This window comes from Chrysochloris asiatica, unplaced genomic scaffold (genome assembly GCF_000296735.1).
Source record: "Chrysochloris asiatica unplaced genomic scaffold, ChrAsi1.0 scaffold00096, whole genome shotgun sequence".
NCBI classification, from domain to species: Eukaryota; Metazoa; Chordata; class Mammalia; order Afrosoricida; family Chrysochloridae; genus Chrysochloris; species Chrysochloris asiatica.
Window position 1 is genome coordinate 4,122,911 of NW_006408614.1, and position 17,380 is coordinate 4,140,290.

At 51.7% G+C, this 17,380-nt stretch overlaps 1 protein-coding gene across 1 annotated transcript in view; it reads left to right on the forward strand.

Moving 5' to 3' along the window:
- The window catches only part of DIS3L2 (DIS3 mitotic control homolog (S. cerevisiae)-like 2), a 429,536-nt gene that overhangs the window by 402,923 nt on the left and 9,233 nt on the right, over positions 1-17,380 (forward strand). The window contains exon 13 of the mRNA XM_006866746.1: positions 1,620-1,699. Coding sequence (XP_006866808.1) covers positions 1,620-1,699 — 80 coding nt within the window. The remainder of the gene's footprint in view (positions 1-1,619; positions 1,700-17,380) is intronic.

Consider the following 17,380-nt stretch of genomic DNA (forward strand, 5'->3'; position numbering starts at 1 on the left):
CAACTATCAACATTCGTGGAAGCAGCAGTCAAGAAATCAAATGACGTATTGCATTAGGCAAATCTGCTGCACAAGACCTTTTTAAAGTGTTGAAGAGCAAGGATGTCAGCTTGAGGACTAAGGTGCTCCTGACCCAAGCCATGGTATTTTCAATAACCTCATATGTATGTGAAAGCTGGACAGTGAATAAGGACGACCGTAGAAGAATTGATGCTTCTGAGTTACAGTGTTGGAGGAGAATATTGAAAGTGCCATGGGCTGCCAAAAGAACCAGTAGATCTGTGTTGGAAGAAGTGCAGCCAGAGTGCTCCTTGGAGGCCAGAATGGCCAAATTTCGTCTCTCATTCTTCAGAAATATTGTCAGGAGGGACCAGTCCCTGGAGAAGGATATCGTGTTTCTTAAGGTGGAGGGTCAGAGAAAAAGAGGAAGACCCCCAGTGAGATGGATTGGCAAAGTGGCAGCATCAGTGGGCTCAAGCGTGGCAACAGATTGTGAGGTTGGCCCAGGACCGGGCTGTTGTACATATGGTCACTATGAGTCAGTACCGACTCGATGGTACCCAACAACAACAACAACATTTATCAATTATCTCACTATCCAGCATTTCGCATTGAAGACAACTTTGAGAAAATTTGCAGGCGGCACTTCCAGAGAACCAGGCCCCATGCAGATCCACCACTAGTCCTGGGACACCCACCACAGACCACCTTAAAGGATAAACCAGAGGCCCTAGCAACAACTGGGCCACACAAGAGTCAGCGGCTGGCCAGCTGCAGGACACATCCCCAACCCTCTGCGAGTCTTGGTGCAGCCACTGAGTGTGTAGGGAGGTAGTAGAACAACCCAAGGTTGCAGAAGGACGGGGAGGTTAGGCAGGACTCTGTGGTGCCAGGAAAGTCAGTAACAGGAGGCGGGAAGGAGAAGAGAGGGCAGAGGGCTGCATGGAGCTGTGGCCACACCTGACCACCAACCACCACCATCCCCTTCCCCTGATGGGCTCCACGGAGTGAGGAAGGCATGGTGAGGAAGGGGGAACATGGCACCATGCCATTACTAGACACGCCAGAGGCATCTGATGGGCAGTGAGCAACCCTTGCAGGTCGGTGAACACGGATGCAGAATGCGGGGGACAGCCTCCAACTCTCACATAACACTAACATCGCATAACACCATGGTATTTGGAACCCTAAGCAGGTCAGTAAATGATGAACAAGTTGATACAGCTATAAGGAAGCTTCACAAACTTTGGGGGAAAACCCCAGTAACTTTCCGTTGCATTTCCCATGAACTCTTTGAAGCCCCCTTGGAAACCGTCACTAGTGTGATTTGATTGTTGCACTGTAAGGTCCTTGGAGGACAGCCCCCACGTGTTGCTGTTCGTTGTTGTCCCTTCTCCATCACCTAGCTCAGTGTGGATCCCAAAGCAGGTGCTTAATAAACATGGGTTGGGTGTTGAATGAAAAGAGACTTCTTGTCACAGTCCCTGGTGGCAGCAGCATTCTGCCAGGACGTGTCTGCTGCCGAGAGTCTACCCTTGGTATCTGCTCGTTTCCTCTGTTGTCATGGATAGTGCAGACTGCCTAACGCCACCTTGTTTTCCCTCCTCTCTCCCATTCAGCTAAAGCTCGCTTTCATTCTGGACCACGAGACTGGACTGCCTCAAGGATGTCATGTTTACGAGTACCGGGACAGCAACAAGTAAGTAAACCGCCCTGTGGGACTGTCCCCTCACTGGTGGTTTCCTGACACCGAGTTCCTCTTACAAAGAGATCAGCAGGCAGGTCATGACATATTTTGCAGCAGCATTTGAAGATAGCTGATGCAGAAACATTTCTCTTTTGAGAGCTCTTTTGCCCTGAAATGCAGACCCAGAAATGCTTACGTAGGTCCGAGTGTGCTGTGTTTGAATTCTGTTCGAAAGCACACTTTCCTCTCAGACCCCCACTCTCCTCTAGGCTCACATCTGCTCTCTGACCCGCTCATTTCCCCTGTGACCTGCTGGGGGATTTCACTGTTCGTTTCAGTTCTTTGACCCAGGTCTGACTACACCTGTCTTTCTAGGGTGCGCTGTGTTCGTCAGCCTTGTGAATTTATAGCTGGGGCAGTGTTTAGTACTTGTTATTAGGTGCCATCAAGTCAATTTCGACTCATAGCAACCCCGTGTACAACACAATGAATAACTGCCCGATCCTACGCTGTTCTCACAGTCTCTCCTGTTTGAGCCACTGGGTCACTCCATCTGGTGGAGGATCTTCCACTTTCTCACAGACCCTCTGCTTTACCAAGCAGGATGTCCCTCTCTCGGGCTGCTCCCTACTGATATCAAGGGAACGTCACTAAACAGCAGTGCTTCTAGTGATGAAAATGAGGCATCCTAGAAGCAGCCCCTGGCATGGTATCACAGCCCTCCCTTTCTCCATCGCAGACTGTCTCCTGGCCTGAGCAGGGACAGCAGGGACGGTGAATCGTGAGTGAAGCACAGAGAACACACCACCACGACAGTGATGATGGGGTGGTAGCACCCACTGGGTGTCAGGCACAGCACTGGGTGTTTCGTATTTACTGTCCCATTTAATCTGTAACAACCAAAAATAAATAAATAAGGACCTATTGTAGAGGGTCCGGGAAAACCCGGAAGATCCCCACAAGAGACACAGTGGCAGCACCAGTGGGCTCAAACATAACAATTGTGAAGCGGGCTCAGGACCGGACACAGGGTCACTGTGAGTCAGAACCGACCAGATGGCGCCTAACAACAGCAATTGTATTGTTCAGGCACCTTGATGACACAGTGGTGGTTACAGCACGCGGCTGCTAGTGGAAAGGTCTGTGGTTTGAACCTCCCCAGCTGCTCCGAGAGAGAGAAAGGTGAGGCTATCTGCCGTCACCAAGATGGCAACCTCGGAAGCCTTAGGGCCTCTCTCTGTCCTAGAGGGCTGCTGCGTTGACACCCACAGCAGTGGGTTTGGGGGTTTGGGGGTTTGGGTTGTGTGGTTTTTGATTGTTTCTGTTGTTGCTGTTTGTGCAAAAGCGGGAGCCTAGGGAACTTCAGGAGCTTGAGGTCATCAGCCTCAACAAGAGCAGCAGATTCACATGAGCAGGATTGGAGGGACCAACCCAGCAAGGCTCTGGGCGGCCAGAGGTGGCTTCGCTGGGGTCAATGGGAGGCAGAGCCTGCCACTGCCCACCTGGGTCACTGTGTGGGGGGTGAGTGCAGCCGTGCTAGGACACAGACCTCCAAACCCAGGTGCTTTTGGACTCGCATTCTGGAAAAACGATTGGCATAGCTTTTCATTCCGTATGAAAATGGCACTGGCCCGCCTTCCTCGAGGCTCACGGTTCAGACGCACAGTGACAACAACAATGCAGGTGTCTCAGAAAGCAGTTCAGCCTGAGCCTCCGCTGCTGGCCTGTCATCAGAGTAGATCATGTGAGAGGAGAATTTGGGGGTCTTAAAGTCTTGGTGTGGTGTTGGAGGAGAATACTAAAAGTGCCGTGGACTGCCAAAAGAACCAATAGATCTGTTTTGGAAGAAGTGCAGCCAGAGTGTTCCTTGGAGGCCAGGATGGCTAAGCTTCATCTCTCATACTTTGGACATATTGTCCGGAGGGAACAGTCGCTGGAGAAGGATGTCATGCTGGGTAAGATGGAGGGTCAGAGAAAAAGAGGAAGACCCCTAATGAGATGGATTGGCCAGGTGGCATCATTGATGGCGTCAAGTGTGGCAGTGGTAGTGAGGTTGGCCCAGGATCGGACATTGTTTCGTTCTGCTGTGCATGGGGTTGCTATGAGTCGGTTCCGACTCGGTGGCACCTGACACCACCACCAACAACAAAGTCTTGGTGTGGTGCTGTAGGATAAGCAGTGAACTACAAGGTCAGTTTGAACCATAAGGCCAGCAGTTCAAAGTCACCAGCTGTTCTTTGGAAACCCTATACAGGGTTGCTGTGAGTCAGAACTAACTCAACGGCTCTTAACAACAACACAACAAAAGTCCTGGTGTGGCACTGCAGAATGAGCACTGGACTGCTAACCATAAGGTTCAAACCCACCAGCTGCTCCTCAGAAACCCTATGCAGGGTCACTATGAGTTGGAATGACTCAGTGGCAGACCTGCCTGACAGGGAGTCCCTGAAGATGCAGGCAGCCCGTGCTCTCGGCTGCTCACCAAAAGGTGGAGGTTCATGTCCACCCAGACATGCCTCGGAAGGACGGCCAACTGACCTACCTTCAAAGCCTCCACCGTGGAAACCCTGACACCTGGAGGTGACTGTGAATCCCTGTCAGGATTGACAAGGTCTCTACCCAAAGACCTCTGGAAGGAAGCGTCTGTGTGGGAACTGGGAGGAGCCTCGTTTCCACAAGTGGACGATCAGACGCCTCCTCCGTGAACCCCTGGGTCCCTCCCAACAGCCTTAGAGTCAGTCCCTGGATTGAGTCTCAGTTTTGGATGACTTCCTTAACCTCTCTGGGCCTCCAGTTTCTTCATCTGTTGTTTTATCAAATAAAACAAGTGGACAAGCAGTCCCTGCCTGGCAGGGTTATTTTGGGGTTTAGACAAGCGACCCACTGACGCTCATCAGCAGGCCTGGTACACAGAATGAGGCTGCTTTCCTCTCCTGTCTCCACAGAGAGGCATTCTCGACCCTCCCATCCAGGGCTGCTGCGTGCAGCATGCTCTGTCCAGACAGACAGCTCTCCCAATTGTGGGGTGAGGCGTGCAGCGTCCCACGGGACTCTGTCCTGTCTGTGGGCCTCTGTCCACTTTCAGAGCTACCCGCACCCCACCCCCTCCCCATTGTGCATGAATCCCAGGAGTCATAGTGGCATTTAGGAAATGTGGACATTCTGTCCTGGATCCTGAAGGAGCCCATGGTGTCTTGGGCCAAGTCCCATGAAGACAGTAGCAGCAGGGTGATGGCACTGTGCACAGAAAAGAAATTAACTTGGTATCTGAGCACTTTTCTCTTCTGAGGATTCCCTTGCATCACTCGACAATCCACCTCTGTTTGCTTGTCCCATCCAGCCCATCAGTAAAGAAGTTGTTGTGAATAAATACGGAAGCTGTTGAAAAAGCAGTCTTTCCTTTCCAACGGAGTGGCCCTAGAAGTGGACCCTCTGGATTTAGGGTCCCAGCTTCCTTCCCTGGGACATCCTGGTCCTCCCAATCCTTGACTCCGTTTCATCCTAATCTCCAGCTGCATGTGGGGGCTTCTGTTGACCTCTGGGCTCCAGGGAGGACAGGAACCAGGATTTGTCATGTCAGGTGGGACTTGTAACCTCCTGCCTCGTAGGCCTGAGTATTAGCGAGAGTGCCAATTGATGACTCCACAGCAACAACAACAACAACAACAATCACTCTCCCACCCGATAAGAGAGCGCTCTTGCCTCCTACCAATTAAGAACAGTCAGGTGAAGCAGAATTTCCATAGGAGCAAAGGTTTATTATAGGAAAGAGGTTTGCAAGTGGAGTCGGGGAAGGTTTAATGCAACACTTAACTTCTGTCTCCTGGAACAGTCTTTGCTAGGGTTTAAAAGGTTTTAAGTGGGAGAAGGCATCATGTTTATTCATAAGGGTAGGTGGGGATTTCCAGAAAGTAGTCCATCTAGAAGGACCTATCCTAATTAGTTGTTGACCCAGCATTTCTTCAAGATGGATTCCACCACAAGGCCTTTGGTAGGAGCAAACAAAACTTATTCTGGGGTGTCAAATCAAGCATGCATGGCTCTTCAGGACCCTGGTTCTGCCCTAGTAGAAGGTTTGTCCTTTAAAGTAGGGCACTGAATAAACCCTTCCGACCCATGAAATATCTCACAAGGAAGCAAAAATACAGAATTCTTACAGGTGTTCTTCCTTATGGCATGACCCGTAAAATATGGAATTTAGGGGGTCTTCCTTAATGGCACATCCCAGGATGAATTGCTCAGCTGTGCACCTGGGCATGTCCTGTATATCTTTGTCCTGTATATCTTTGCCACTGCCCACCAAGGAGGGGTGCGGGCCTCAACATCCCTCCAGACTGTGGTCATGAGATTTCAGTCACTAAGTGGTTCATGTTGAATCCTGCTTCCTGGGCCCCCTTGTCCCGTCACACTCTCCCCACGACCGTCTCAAGAGAGCAAGGTTCTCAGGTGAACATCTCTAAGAAAGCTCTGAGGTCATTAGAAGAAAGCTAGACTCTGCATTAGTGTGGCTTCAGTTCAGAGTTTTCTGAAAGCCTCCCAGAAGCTGTTGGAATTTGCCTCCTGCAGTTGGGAGGCCCCTTCCCTCCTGTACAGGTACTTCCAGCCATCACCCACAAACTCAGGATCAGCTCCCTTCTCTCTGCTGAGTCCAGTGAGTTCAGGACTGACTGAGAGTTCCGTTTCTCAAACCTCTTCACAGGGCAAAGAACTAGGCTTACAAGGTGCGTATGTGATCCGTGAGAATGAGGTTTACACGCGTATTAAGCCCTGTGCCCTGTACAGCGCACAGTGAATCAGAGCTGGGCCATGCCCACAGGGAGTTTCTATCGATAGCAAAGGGCAGCCCTCCCTGGGGTGACAATCGAAGGCTGTGGGATGATGACATGGGAAAGGGCTGCTTCTCCCTGGGGAGCTGCTGTGTGGACACTGGTCCGCTGACAGACAGAGCTCACGCCTCCCCCAGCTGTCCCCTCCTCTCTCCCCATTGCCACCTGCTTCCAGTCCAGATACTTTACAAACTCTTTTCCTTGTCTGTAGGTCTTTGACCTTCAGTCTGTCCTCTTTGCAGTCTAAGTAAGTTTTTGTTTGGGTTTATCTTTTCATTCTAATTGCTTGTAAGATCCTAGTTTTGTCTTTGCTGTGCTGCAATTTCACTGTATTGCATCTAAGAGGGGATTTGTTTTTATTGATCATTGTTAGGGTTCTGTGCAGGTCTTCCCTCTGGGAAATTCTTATCTTGTTGTCTCTTTTATTTCCTCTAACATCTCCTTCAGAGTCCTGGGGTGGCACTGTAGGGTATGCACTAGACTGCTGACCATGAGGTTGGTGGTTCAAACCTACCAGGCACTTTGGAAATGCGATACAGGGTCACTATGAGTCGGAACCGATTCGAAGGCATTTGGCAACAGCAGCACCACCTCCTGCTGGGATGCCTATCAAAACCAACTGTCTTACTCCTTTTTTCCATCTCCTTACCTGCCAGTGCTGCATTCTGGGAAATGTCTCAAAAGTGTCTGTCAATTTACTGATTCTCCTGATAGCTGTTTACAATCTATTCTTTAATACCCATTTCTAATTTGAGTCCTCAGTGTTTGTTTTTAAATTTTAGAAGTTTTATTTGATGCTTTTTTAAATTGGCCTGACATTTGTTTTTGAACTGTATGTTCTCCTTGAACAGTTCATTAATACTGAAGAACTAACACATAGAAAACATAGGCTGTAAAAATATGGTTAGCTTTGTATGCATACTGCTAATTACAGTCACGTACATCAAGTGTCTGGAGGCCTGGGTTGGCACTGCGGGTTAATGCGCTGCACTGCAAAGTCGTTTGAACCACAAGGTTGGTGGTTCAAGCTCACCAGCCACTCCTCACAAACCCTATACAGGGTCACTATGGGTTGGAACCGACTCAACAGCACTTAATAACAACAACACATCAAGTGCCTCTTGTTTTTGCATGGTTACTATAAGGCATAGTCAGGATTATGAGGAGGACCAAACATGTCATGCTAAATTGCCGATGCCAAATTCAATCAACCTTTAGCGTTTATTACCCATGGAGCAGAATACTGCTAGGAGCTACCACCTGTTAAGGAGGGAACAGTCCCTGGAGAAGGATACCATGTTTGGTAAAGTGGAGGGTCGGAGAAAAAGAAGAAGACCCCCAACAAGATGGATTGGCACAAAGACAGCATTAATGCGTTCAAATGTAGCATCGATTGTGAGGTTGGCCCGGGACTGGGCAGTGGTTCGTTCTGTTGTGTTGTGTGTGCATAGGGTCGCTATGAGTCAGTACCAATTTGATGGCACCTCACAACAACAACCACCTATTGTGGAATGTTGGTATGACACTGTAGGATAAGCACTGGACTGCTAACCATGAGAATCACAGTTCAGTCCCATCAGCCGCTCCTCAGAGCCCGGTACAGGATCGCTATGAGTCAGAAGCAGCTGGATGGTACCTCACAACAACCACCGATTGGATGCCCACAACTCACCCACACGAGGCTATGACTTTCTCCAGGTTATTTCTAGTAAATGCATTCAAGATGGATGTTAGTCTCCTGATTTTACAGATTAGAAAATGAAAAACAAAAAAAGACTGAGAACAGAATTCAAGTAGTAAAAGAGCAGAGTCTGGATTCAGCCCTGCACACCGCATACCTGACCCCCACACTCAGAGTCCCCACCTGTCCCTGCATACCACGTACCTGACCCCCACACTCAGAGTACCCACCTGTCCCTGCACACCACGTACCTGACCCCCACATTCAGAGTCCCCACCTGTCCCTGCACACCACGTACCTGACTCCCACACTCAGAGTCCTCACCTGTCCCTGCACACCATGTATCTGAGCCCCAAACTCAGAGTCCTCACCTGTCCCTGCACACCACGTACCTGACCCCCACACTCAGAGTCCCCACCTGTCCCTGCACCCCATGTATCTGACCCCCACACTCAAGAGTCCTCACCTGTCCCTGCACACCATGTATCTGAGCCCCAAACTCAGAGTCCCCCTACACACCATGTATCTGAGCCCCACACTGTCCTAGGCACGTTGTCCATCCTCTTGGTGACGCAGCTCATCCTTGTGGGCAGTGAAGGGATGATCCGTTGTGGGGCTGTGGAGAGGCTGGGAGCGGTGCTGTAAGTGTCCAGTTTCTCCCTGTTGGTGCCTGTGGCTGCCCAGTAGCTGCCTGAGTACCCTGAGAGTGAGTGCCCCCTCCCCCGGCAGCCCAAGGCTCTCCCTCTCCCCGTGGGCATCAGTGCACTGAGGTCTGAGGGGTTCAATTCGGTTCCCTCCAGCTTGGTGTTTTCCTCTTCCCCTAGCCCTGCATAAGCAGAGGGGATGGTTCAGCATCCCTGACAACTTCAAAGTAGCACCAACATGTCCCAGGGGCTGGGAAGTGACACTTACTGCCTACACCTCTAACGGGGAGGATCCCAGAACTGCACCAGGCTGGAGCCAATAGGCCTCCTGCCGACTCGACCAGGTTAGGAGGAATCATGGCCTACTTGTTTCTGGTGGATAGAGGGGCATGGGGACGCGGGCGGCCACACAAGTGGACAGGTACCAGAATGAGCTCATGAGAGCAAACCTGCAGCTCAGCCGAAGGAAGGCGACCAGGAAGGTGGCGAAGACGCTGACCCTTTCCCTTCTGTCCCCTCACTCCCTGCGGTAACTGTATGATGTCTGCATCACTATGGAGCTCGGGTGCCAAAATGTAGGGTCTCATGCCGCTTCAGGTTTTCCTATTTTAAGATCTACGGTGTGGGGCCAAAGTGCCAACAGCAACTCAGAAGATGGGGCTCAGCTCAGGGACAGTGAGTTGATGTTCATGGGGGAGGGGCAGCTCAGGAAAGGAGGCCGAGAATGGCTGCACAGGTGAAGGTTGTCACCCTAGTTGATGAATGACATGCGTAGAGACAGTTGAACTAGTGTAGGTTCTGCAGTGTATGTATTCTCAGTACCAGCAACAGAATAAAAGAATTCACATTTTAAAAAGGAGAAGCAGATGTAAACATTCCCACTTTATAGTGGGGGCAGCTCCATCCCGAAGAGGTGTCCAGCCCAAAGTCAAGCTATAAGTGGGAGGTTCCTCCCGGGAGACCCCCTCAATCCCGTGCTCCACATTGAGGTGGGACCCCAGGACAGCTGCACAGTCATGGTGCTGACTTGCCCAGCAGATCTGAGAGCAAGGAGACAGCAAGGCCTGGGCCGGCCTCAGTGTTGCCTGCATTACCTTTGGGATGGACTCACCCAGTTTCCCACCAAGACCCAGGGCAAGAAAAAAGTCAGCCCTTTGTCAGTGACGGGAGCAGGGAGGCGCCTGCAGTCATGTTAATCCATCCCTTACTACTGGGTCACGGTGCCCTGCACCTGCTGGAAACTTGTAGCCCCTCAGTTCCTGATGGCTTTCTAAGGTCTGATTGAGCAGAGTAAGATCATTGGGAGGCAGCGGCTGTGGAGACACTGTGCTGGGTGAGCATACACACACAAGCGCACGCACACACGAGCATGCACGAGCACACACACAAGCACATGCGCACATACCAGTGCACGCATGAGCTCACACACGAGCGCATACACATACACGAGCACGAGCGCACACGTGCACAACAGTCCATGCCCTGGCGTGTGGCGTGACTTCAGCCACCCGACTCCTCCTCCTTAGAGCACACCTTGGCAAACAGGCTTTTACAGTCAGCTCACTTTGTCAGACTTTGTTTTTTTTTAACCATACCATTCACAAAGACAAGCACACACATCCTAAGCTCCCAGGTCAAGGGAGTGTTCACAAATGAATGCCCCATGTACCAATCCCTCAGGACAAGAGCTCCAATACTACAGCATCCAGAAGCTTCCTTCCGTGTTGCCCCAAGAGAACTTGTAACCGCTAGGCTGAGTCTCCCGTTGGTCCGCTCTGTCTGTAAGTGGAGTCACGCAAGATGTTCTTGCTCAAGTCCATCTCGTTACGTTTGTGAGCCTATATCTTTGTTAACTACAATCCATCCGTTTTCATTGCTGCAAGAGCTTCTTTTATACAAGGGGTGCCTCAAAGAATTCATGGAAAATGGAAGTGGGAGGTAACGGAATTTTTCCATGAACTTTTTGGAACACCCTCTCATCACTGGACCACCATTTCTTTACCCAATCTGCGTTTATCTAACCAACACTTGGGTTGTTTCCACTTTGGGCTTAGGACCAGTAATTTGGCTTGTACGTGTCATTTGGTTTACCTGTGTATGTGTTTGATATAGACCTCGGAACGAAAGTTCGGAGTCACTTTAGTGACTACTGCCCAATTAATACCTACAGTCTCCTCAAAATCTACTTTTTATGGTACAGTGAGTTTCTTCTCTTTCTCGTATGGATACCTAATTGAGCCAGCATCGTTTATCGCAAAGACTTCCCCGGCTTCACACTGCCACCTTTGTCATAAATGTCGTGGAAGCAAATTTGAGCAGTAGTAAGAGTCTGTAGCTGACTGAAGTCCTTCCTGCCCACCAAGGGTGTCATCAGCTTTCTGCAGCCACCTGGTTAAGCTTACCCTAGCCTCTGCCATCTGCTGGTCTCCCTGGCAGGTCTGGGAGGTGGGAGTCCAGAGTGTTCCTCTGGTCAGGCTGGTCAGGTTGTTGGGTGGTGGTGGTAGTGTTTGCCATAGAGTCACTTCTGACTCAACAACCCTGTAGAGAGTTTCCAAGGAGTGGCAGGTGAGTTTGAACCACCGACCTTGTGGTTAGCAGTCCAGTGCTGATCCTACAGTGCCACCCCAGGTTGTTGGGTAGAACCCTGTATTTGAAAGCCCTTGGCCATATCCGTTGTCCCCGAGTCCTGTGTAAGTGCCCAGACTTCAGAAGAAGGAAGAAGAGCATCAAGAAGCAGGCCTCAGGGCTTTGGGACTGGAAGAGGACCCCCAGTGCTGATCCTAGTGAGAATGCCCCCCATTCTTCTCACACCCACCTTCTGTGGCCCAGATAACTACCCAAGGACGAGCCGCGAGATTTCCCTGCAAAACAGAAATTCTAGGACACCAGCAACTCTAGAAACAAAGTCCTTAGAAACTCTCCCAGACCGTATAAAAGCAAGTCCTTGTGTTTTTGGTTGATTTAACATCATTAACTTAAGCAAACAACTTTTTTTTTCCACCTTGAGTTCAACTTAGCCGTTTCTTTGGCGTTATCCGGAGTGCCCAGCTGCAGTCTGTCCTGCATGGTACCTCCTGGGACAGAAGCATCCTATGGGAGACCTGGGGCCTTTCATATCTGGTGATTTTCAGACGCTTGAGCGCATGGTGACATGCCCTTGCCAGTGACAAACAGTGGTGAGTTTTCTTAACACCTAGAACGGTCACATCCACACATTTTTCAAACTGTCCTGGCACGGCCCATGTCTCTGTCCCTGCTTGCATAGGGGACGCTGCTGCTGGACCCTGTCAGGCTCATCTCTGTAAGCTGAGCTGAGCAGTCGTCATTAAGCCTGAGAGAATAACAAAAGCCTGCTGGTATTCAGACCAGTGTCAGAGCAAGTGGATCATGTGACTCATGTTCATAGACTTGAAGCAAGTATGCACCATAAATGTTTTTCCTTGTGGGTACCTGGGAGTCCAAAGCCCAGCCAGGCCACAGAGAGCTGAGACACTCTCAGGGAGGCTAGCCCCAGACGAGTGACAGGTCCCAGGGTTGTGTGTTGAAAGTCCTTCAAGCCTGAAGAAAGGTGCCCGTGGCTGTCACCTCCTGCAGCTGCCTGGCAGGTGGCCAGGGTGTGTTTGGCTCCCTCAGACTTTGGCTCTGCTTTCTGTGTGTGGGGTAGTGTGTGTGTGATCTGTCTTCACTGCCACGCCCCAGCCCTCTGGGGCATTGTGGCTTTTCCCTGGTAGTTGGATAGGAAGGAAACTCAGTAGCTGAGGGATTGTCTGTGCTTGATGACTCTCAGAGACTGCTTCTCCAGGTGGGAAAAGCTTCACAAAGTGACTCCCAGCAGACACCTCACGCATGCCCAGTGGCTGTGAGAGGAAGCGGTTGCCCAGCTGCTCTGGGAACACCACAAAGCTGGCTGAAGTGCAAAGCACAGGCCACGCCAGGCTGACCCCAGGTGACCTCATGTCTGCCCAAAGGTCCTGCCAAGCACTGGCCGGACCAGGCTGCAAGGTCAAAGATGAGTAAGCTAGACTCAGCGTCCACCCCGAAGGCCGAGCTCATCGCTCGGGGACATCAGGAGAATCCCAAGAATGGAAGGACTGTCTAGACAATCAGATTCTGATATGAGACTCACCTCCGCACCACCCAGGGCCAGTGACCCCAGCACCCCAGCACCCCAACACTGGCCCCATCCTCTGAGGCTGGATTTTTCGGGTGTCTCGTCCGTACAACGTCTAGCAGCACAGTTAGACTGGGTGTAGCTGTTCTGTAATGTGTTGGCATAGTTGCCGTGCAGACCATACGGGGATGGATTCTTCTGTAGGTGTGCCCACCCAGAAGAGGACACATTCGTTCCCACACCAAAGCTTTTTTCTGCTACTTTCTTCACTTTACTATTTGCTTTAACCCTTTTTAACCATTAGGACAACTCAGAATGTTGCCATTTTGACAGAAAAGCACTTTACAGGGGGTCTTCTTGCTGTGTGGTGCCATTGGCCTGTTCCGAGAGTTCCCAAATGCTCCCTGTCATCTCTTGCATTTATTGAAGACATCCCTTCCCTGTGGGCCTTTGTCACCATCTAGGGTCAGGGAGCACTGTGGGCAGGAGAGCATGTTGATGGGGAAGGTCAGTGGAGGAGTAGGACCAGGTAGGGGGCCAAGTCAAGTTATCCAGAGCGTGGATCAGAAAGTGGACGCGGGACGTCCGTGAGGTGGCGTAGGAACGCGCGGCTCCTGCAGCATCGGGCTACTCGCGGGCTCCCTGTCAGGTTTGATTCCTGGTCCTGCACCGGGTTTCAGTTTCAGGTTGCATGTGATTGATTTCAGATAGGTGAACTGAATGTTGTGCATTTTTCATGTTAGGAGTTCTTCCCTAGCGGCAATAGCCCTACAAATCGCCTAAGCAATTTCTCTCATTTTTGTGTTCAGTGTCGATTAAAGAACAGCTAGCTGGCTGCCATCATTGAATATGTGAGAAATATTTCAGGAAGCCAGCATTTGTACTAGAAGCTTAAGGAACTCTTCGTAACGTCAGCCATTGGTCCTAGTGTATTTCTCAGCTCCTGATGTGATTGGATTTAGCTTACTGAACCCACTTGCTGGTCTCCTCAGAACCACCAGTACCAGCCTCCTGTGTGGTTGTCTCTTCCTTCCTGCCATGGACAGTCCAGGTGCAGGTGGTCAGGGTGGGCAGTGAGTATGCAATAGCTCTCCTCAGACCTCGGAGGGATCCACTGCCCCCAAGTGCTAAGAGCGCTGTGTGGGGCTCAGTGAGTGGGTACCAGAGTAAGCCTCTATTCAAACTGATGGACTGGGGGGAGAGTGGGGACGAGGAGTTGATGTTCCGATTCTCTGTGTCCAAGGGCAAGGACAGTCTTCCACCCCAAAATCAAACCAAAACCAAACACATCAATTCTGATTGATCGTGACCCTATGGGAGCAGAGTAGAGTTGCCCCAGTGCGTGTTCAAGGCTATAAATCTTTCTGGAAGCAGACTGCCACATCTTTCTCCCATGGAGCAGCTGGTGGGCTCAAACCACCAACCTTTCTGTTCATAGCCACATGCTTAACCTAGAGTGCCCCCAGGGCTCTTTACTCCACCCCACCACCCACAGGGATCACACTGTAGTCCCTCTGTCCCTCCCCTCTCGTGCTTCACGTTGTCTTCTGTGTTTCAGTAACACCAGACTCTTGTCAATCAGGAGTCCTGATGTGACGCTGTAGGATAAGCACTGGACTACTAGCCACAAGGTTGGTGGTTCAAACCCACCAGCTGCTCCCTCCCTGTACAGGGTCACTAGGAATCAGCACCGACTCGATGGCACTTAACATCAACAATAACAGTCTTGTCACCTAAGAATGTGAAGGGCTTTCTTTGTAATAATAAATATTTATGGAACACGGAGCAACGTGCCAGGCCCTGAGGGAAGAAGACCCTCTGAGGAGTATGGTGGGCGAGTAGTGGAGCTGCCTGGCTGTGTTCTGTCATGAAGTGGGGCTTCCGGTCTGTAAGGGAGATGCCCTGCTCCCCTCACATACCCTTCCCGTGCAGGCCGGACCAGGGCAGCCTCCACCAACTCGCAGGCCAGCACTGCTCAGAGACCCCAAGCCGAGCTGGGGGGTGAGACCAGGCCTCCTCGTGGTCAGAGTTGTAGTGTATGCCATGGCAATGTGTGGGAATGTGATTCCAGAAAGTTCCTCAGAGTACAAGCAGGGGCCTCAAGGAGTGCCGCTCAGGCACCTCATGGCTCCAGGGCCAGTTGCCAGATGTCCTCTAGCTCTGAACATCTCTCTTCTGTTTGGACACCAGGTGTGGTGGTGCTTGTTAAGTCCATCTCATAGTGGCGACCCTGTGCACAGCAAAGCGAAACAGCGCGCATCCTGACAGCAGGTCCTGTGCCTTCCTCACAGCTGCTATGGTCACTGTGTCGTTCCGTCTTGTTGCGATACAGAAAAAAGAAGAAACGTTGCCTTCCTGCCTATTCCCACTCAAAAGTGTAGGACCGAGCAGAACTGCCCCAAAGTGTTTCCCAGGCTGGGAGTCCCCACGGAAGCTGAGTGCCATCTCTTTCTGCTGACGAGCAGCGGGTGTGCTCAAACTGCTCAAACTGTTAGCAACCATGAGCTTAGCCCACTGCACCACCAGCAGTGGAGATAAGTAACAGGTGTGGCAGGCGCACAGTACAGGGTCCCCTCCATCAGGTGGTAGTCTCTGGTGCTGCTTCCAGCACTGGTCTGAGGTGCCTGTAAAGCTCCCATCCCATAGCTATGCCAAATCGATTGTCATCCCAGGGGTCAGGAGAGCTTTCTGAGGGCATCTACAAGCCCTGGAAAAGTGGGTTCCCCTCTGCACCAGGCTGCCCTGTGGGGTGAACAGCTTGAGGAATGGGAACTCTCTGGTCCCAGTCAGTCCTCGACATCAGCTTCTTTCAGTCCCCAACTCCCCAGTCACCCAGAGGCTCGGTACCTCACCCAGACCGCCCTAGCCCTGTTATTAGGTAGGGCTGAAGGTGGTACCTGGAAAGGGACTGGAAATTCATAAAGGTGTGTCTGGGAGCGCTCGGTGGCCCAGAGATGCAGGGGGGATGGAAGGGGGTGAAAACCACCCATTCCCTCATTGGCCCTGGCAAGGTCCTTCAGTGTGGCCTTGGACCTGAGAGTGTGTGTCCAGGGTCGTGCATGGAGACGCCGGGGGACCCAGAAAGCTTGAGTAGACGCACAGCCGTGTGACCCACTCTGCACTGAGTTCAGAAAACCGTGTGTCAGAATTGTACAAGTCACATCTCGGTGACACGCCCTGCCACACTCTGCCAACAGACCACATCCCTGAGAGTGATACGACAGCGGAAGCAACTCAAGAGGAAAGGGCTGTTTGCTGTTTTCCACGTCTCTAGTAGACAAAGGTCACCAGCATATGTCACACTGTCACCCTGTGTTGAATGGACCCCAGGGATCTGCTGGAGGGGACCACAGGCATATCCACTGCCATCCTGGTCCCTCGTCCTGGGTTTCCGCTCCAGCCCAGCGGCAGGATTTGCCATCAGCACCTCTATGTGATCTCCAAATTAAACCAAACCAACTGCCGCCACAGCAGTTCCAATTCACCATGCCCCTGTAGGAGAGAGTGGACCTCCCGAGGTCTTCTGATACTGTAAATCTGTGGGAGCAGACTGCCTCATCTTTCTCCCGCAGATGAGCTGGTGGGATTGAACCGCTGAATGCCTAACCCACAGGACCACTAAGGTTCCTTCATGTGCCCCTAGGCCCTGATGTCCAGGTTCCAAGGCTGTGTGTGCTACAAAGCAAAGGGTCTCTCAGAGCCATTGGGAGTCATCCCCCAGAATCAGGAGCTTCGGAGGGCCACTGAGTGAGTCTGAAAATGAGTCTCCCCCACCCCCAGGTACACCCGACAGTGGTTTTGTGTGTGGCCTGTCAGCAGGCTAAGGGGCAACTAGCAGGGGGAGCTGTGTCCTGAGGATGCTGAGGAGGCTGAGAGCAGAAGGATCAGGGACCTTCCGCTTTATGGCTGCCAAGGCTGGCAGAATTCACTGGTGCCTGTCCCCCAGACTAGCCCTGCTCTGAATGCCTCTGTGGACAGAGTCCTCAGCAACATGGCCAAGAGGGCAAGGGGCCTCCAGCCTGTCCTGAGGAAGCTCCCCAAGAAAGCCCCAGGACAGCCTGGGATAAAGTATGGGATGGGGTCTGGCGCCCTTGCTCTGAGCCTGTTCTTGTGACTCTAAGGGTGGTGGGACCTAAGGTTACACAGTGCCTGCCTGCCTCGGCCCTCTCCCCACACAGCTGTAGGAGGATGAGGGGGCACCCTGCCTCCCAAACACCCTGACTTTAACGTCAGTGCCAGCCCAGGCCCTGTCACACCCACGCTCTTGGGTTTCAGCCTGAAGGGCCAGCCTAGGGGTCACAGCAGAACCCTTGGAGTGGCCGGTCCCTGTTATCCCCTGGTCACACCACCTATGATCCGCAGGTCCCCAGCAGTCGACAGCAGGGGGCATGGGAGTGGAGATGACATCTTGTGAATTCCACCAAGGGGCCA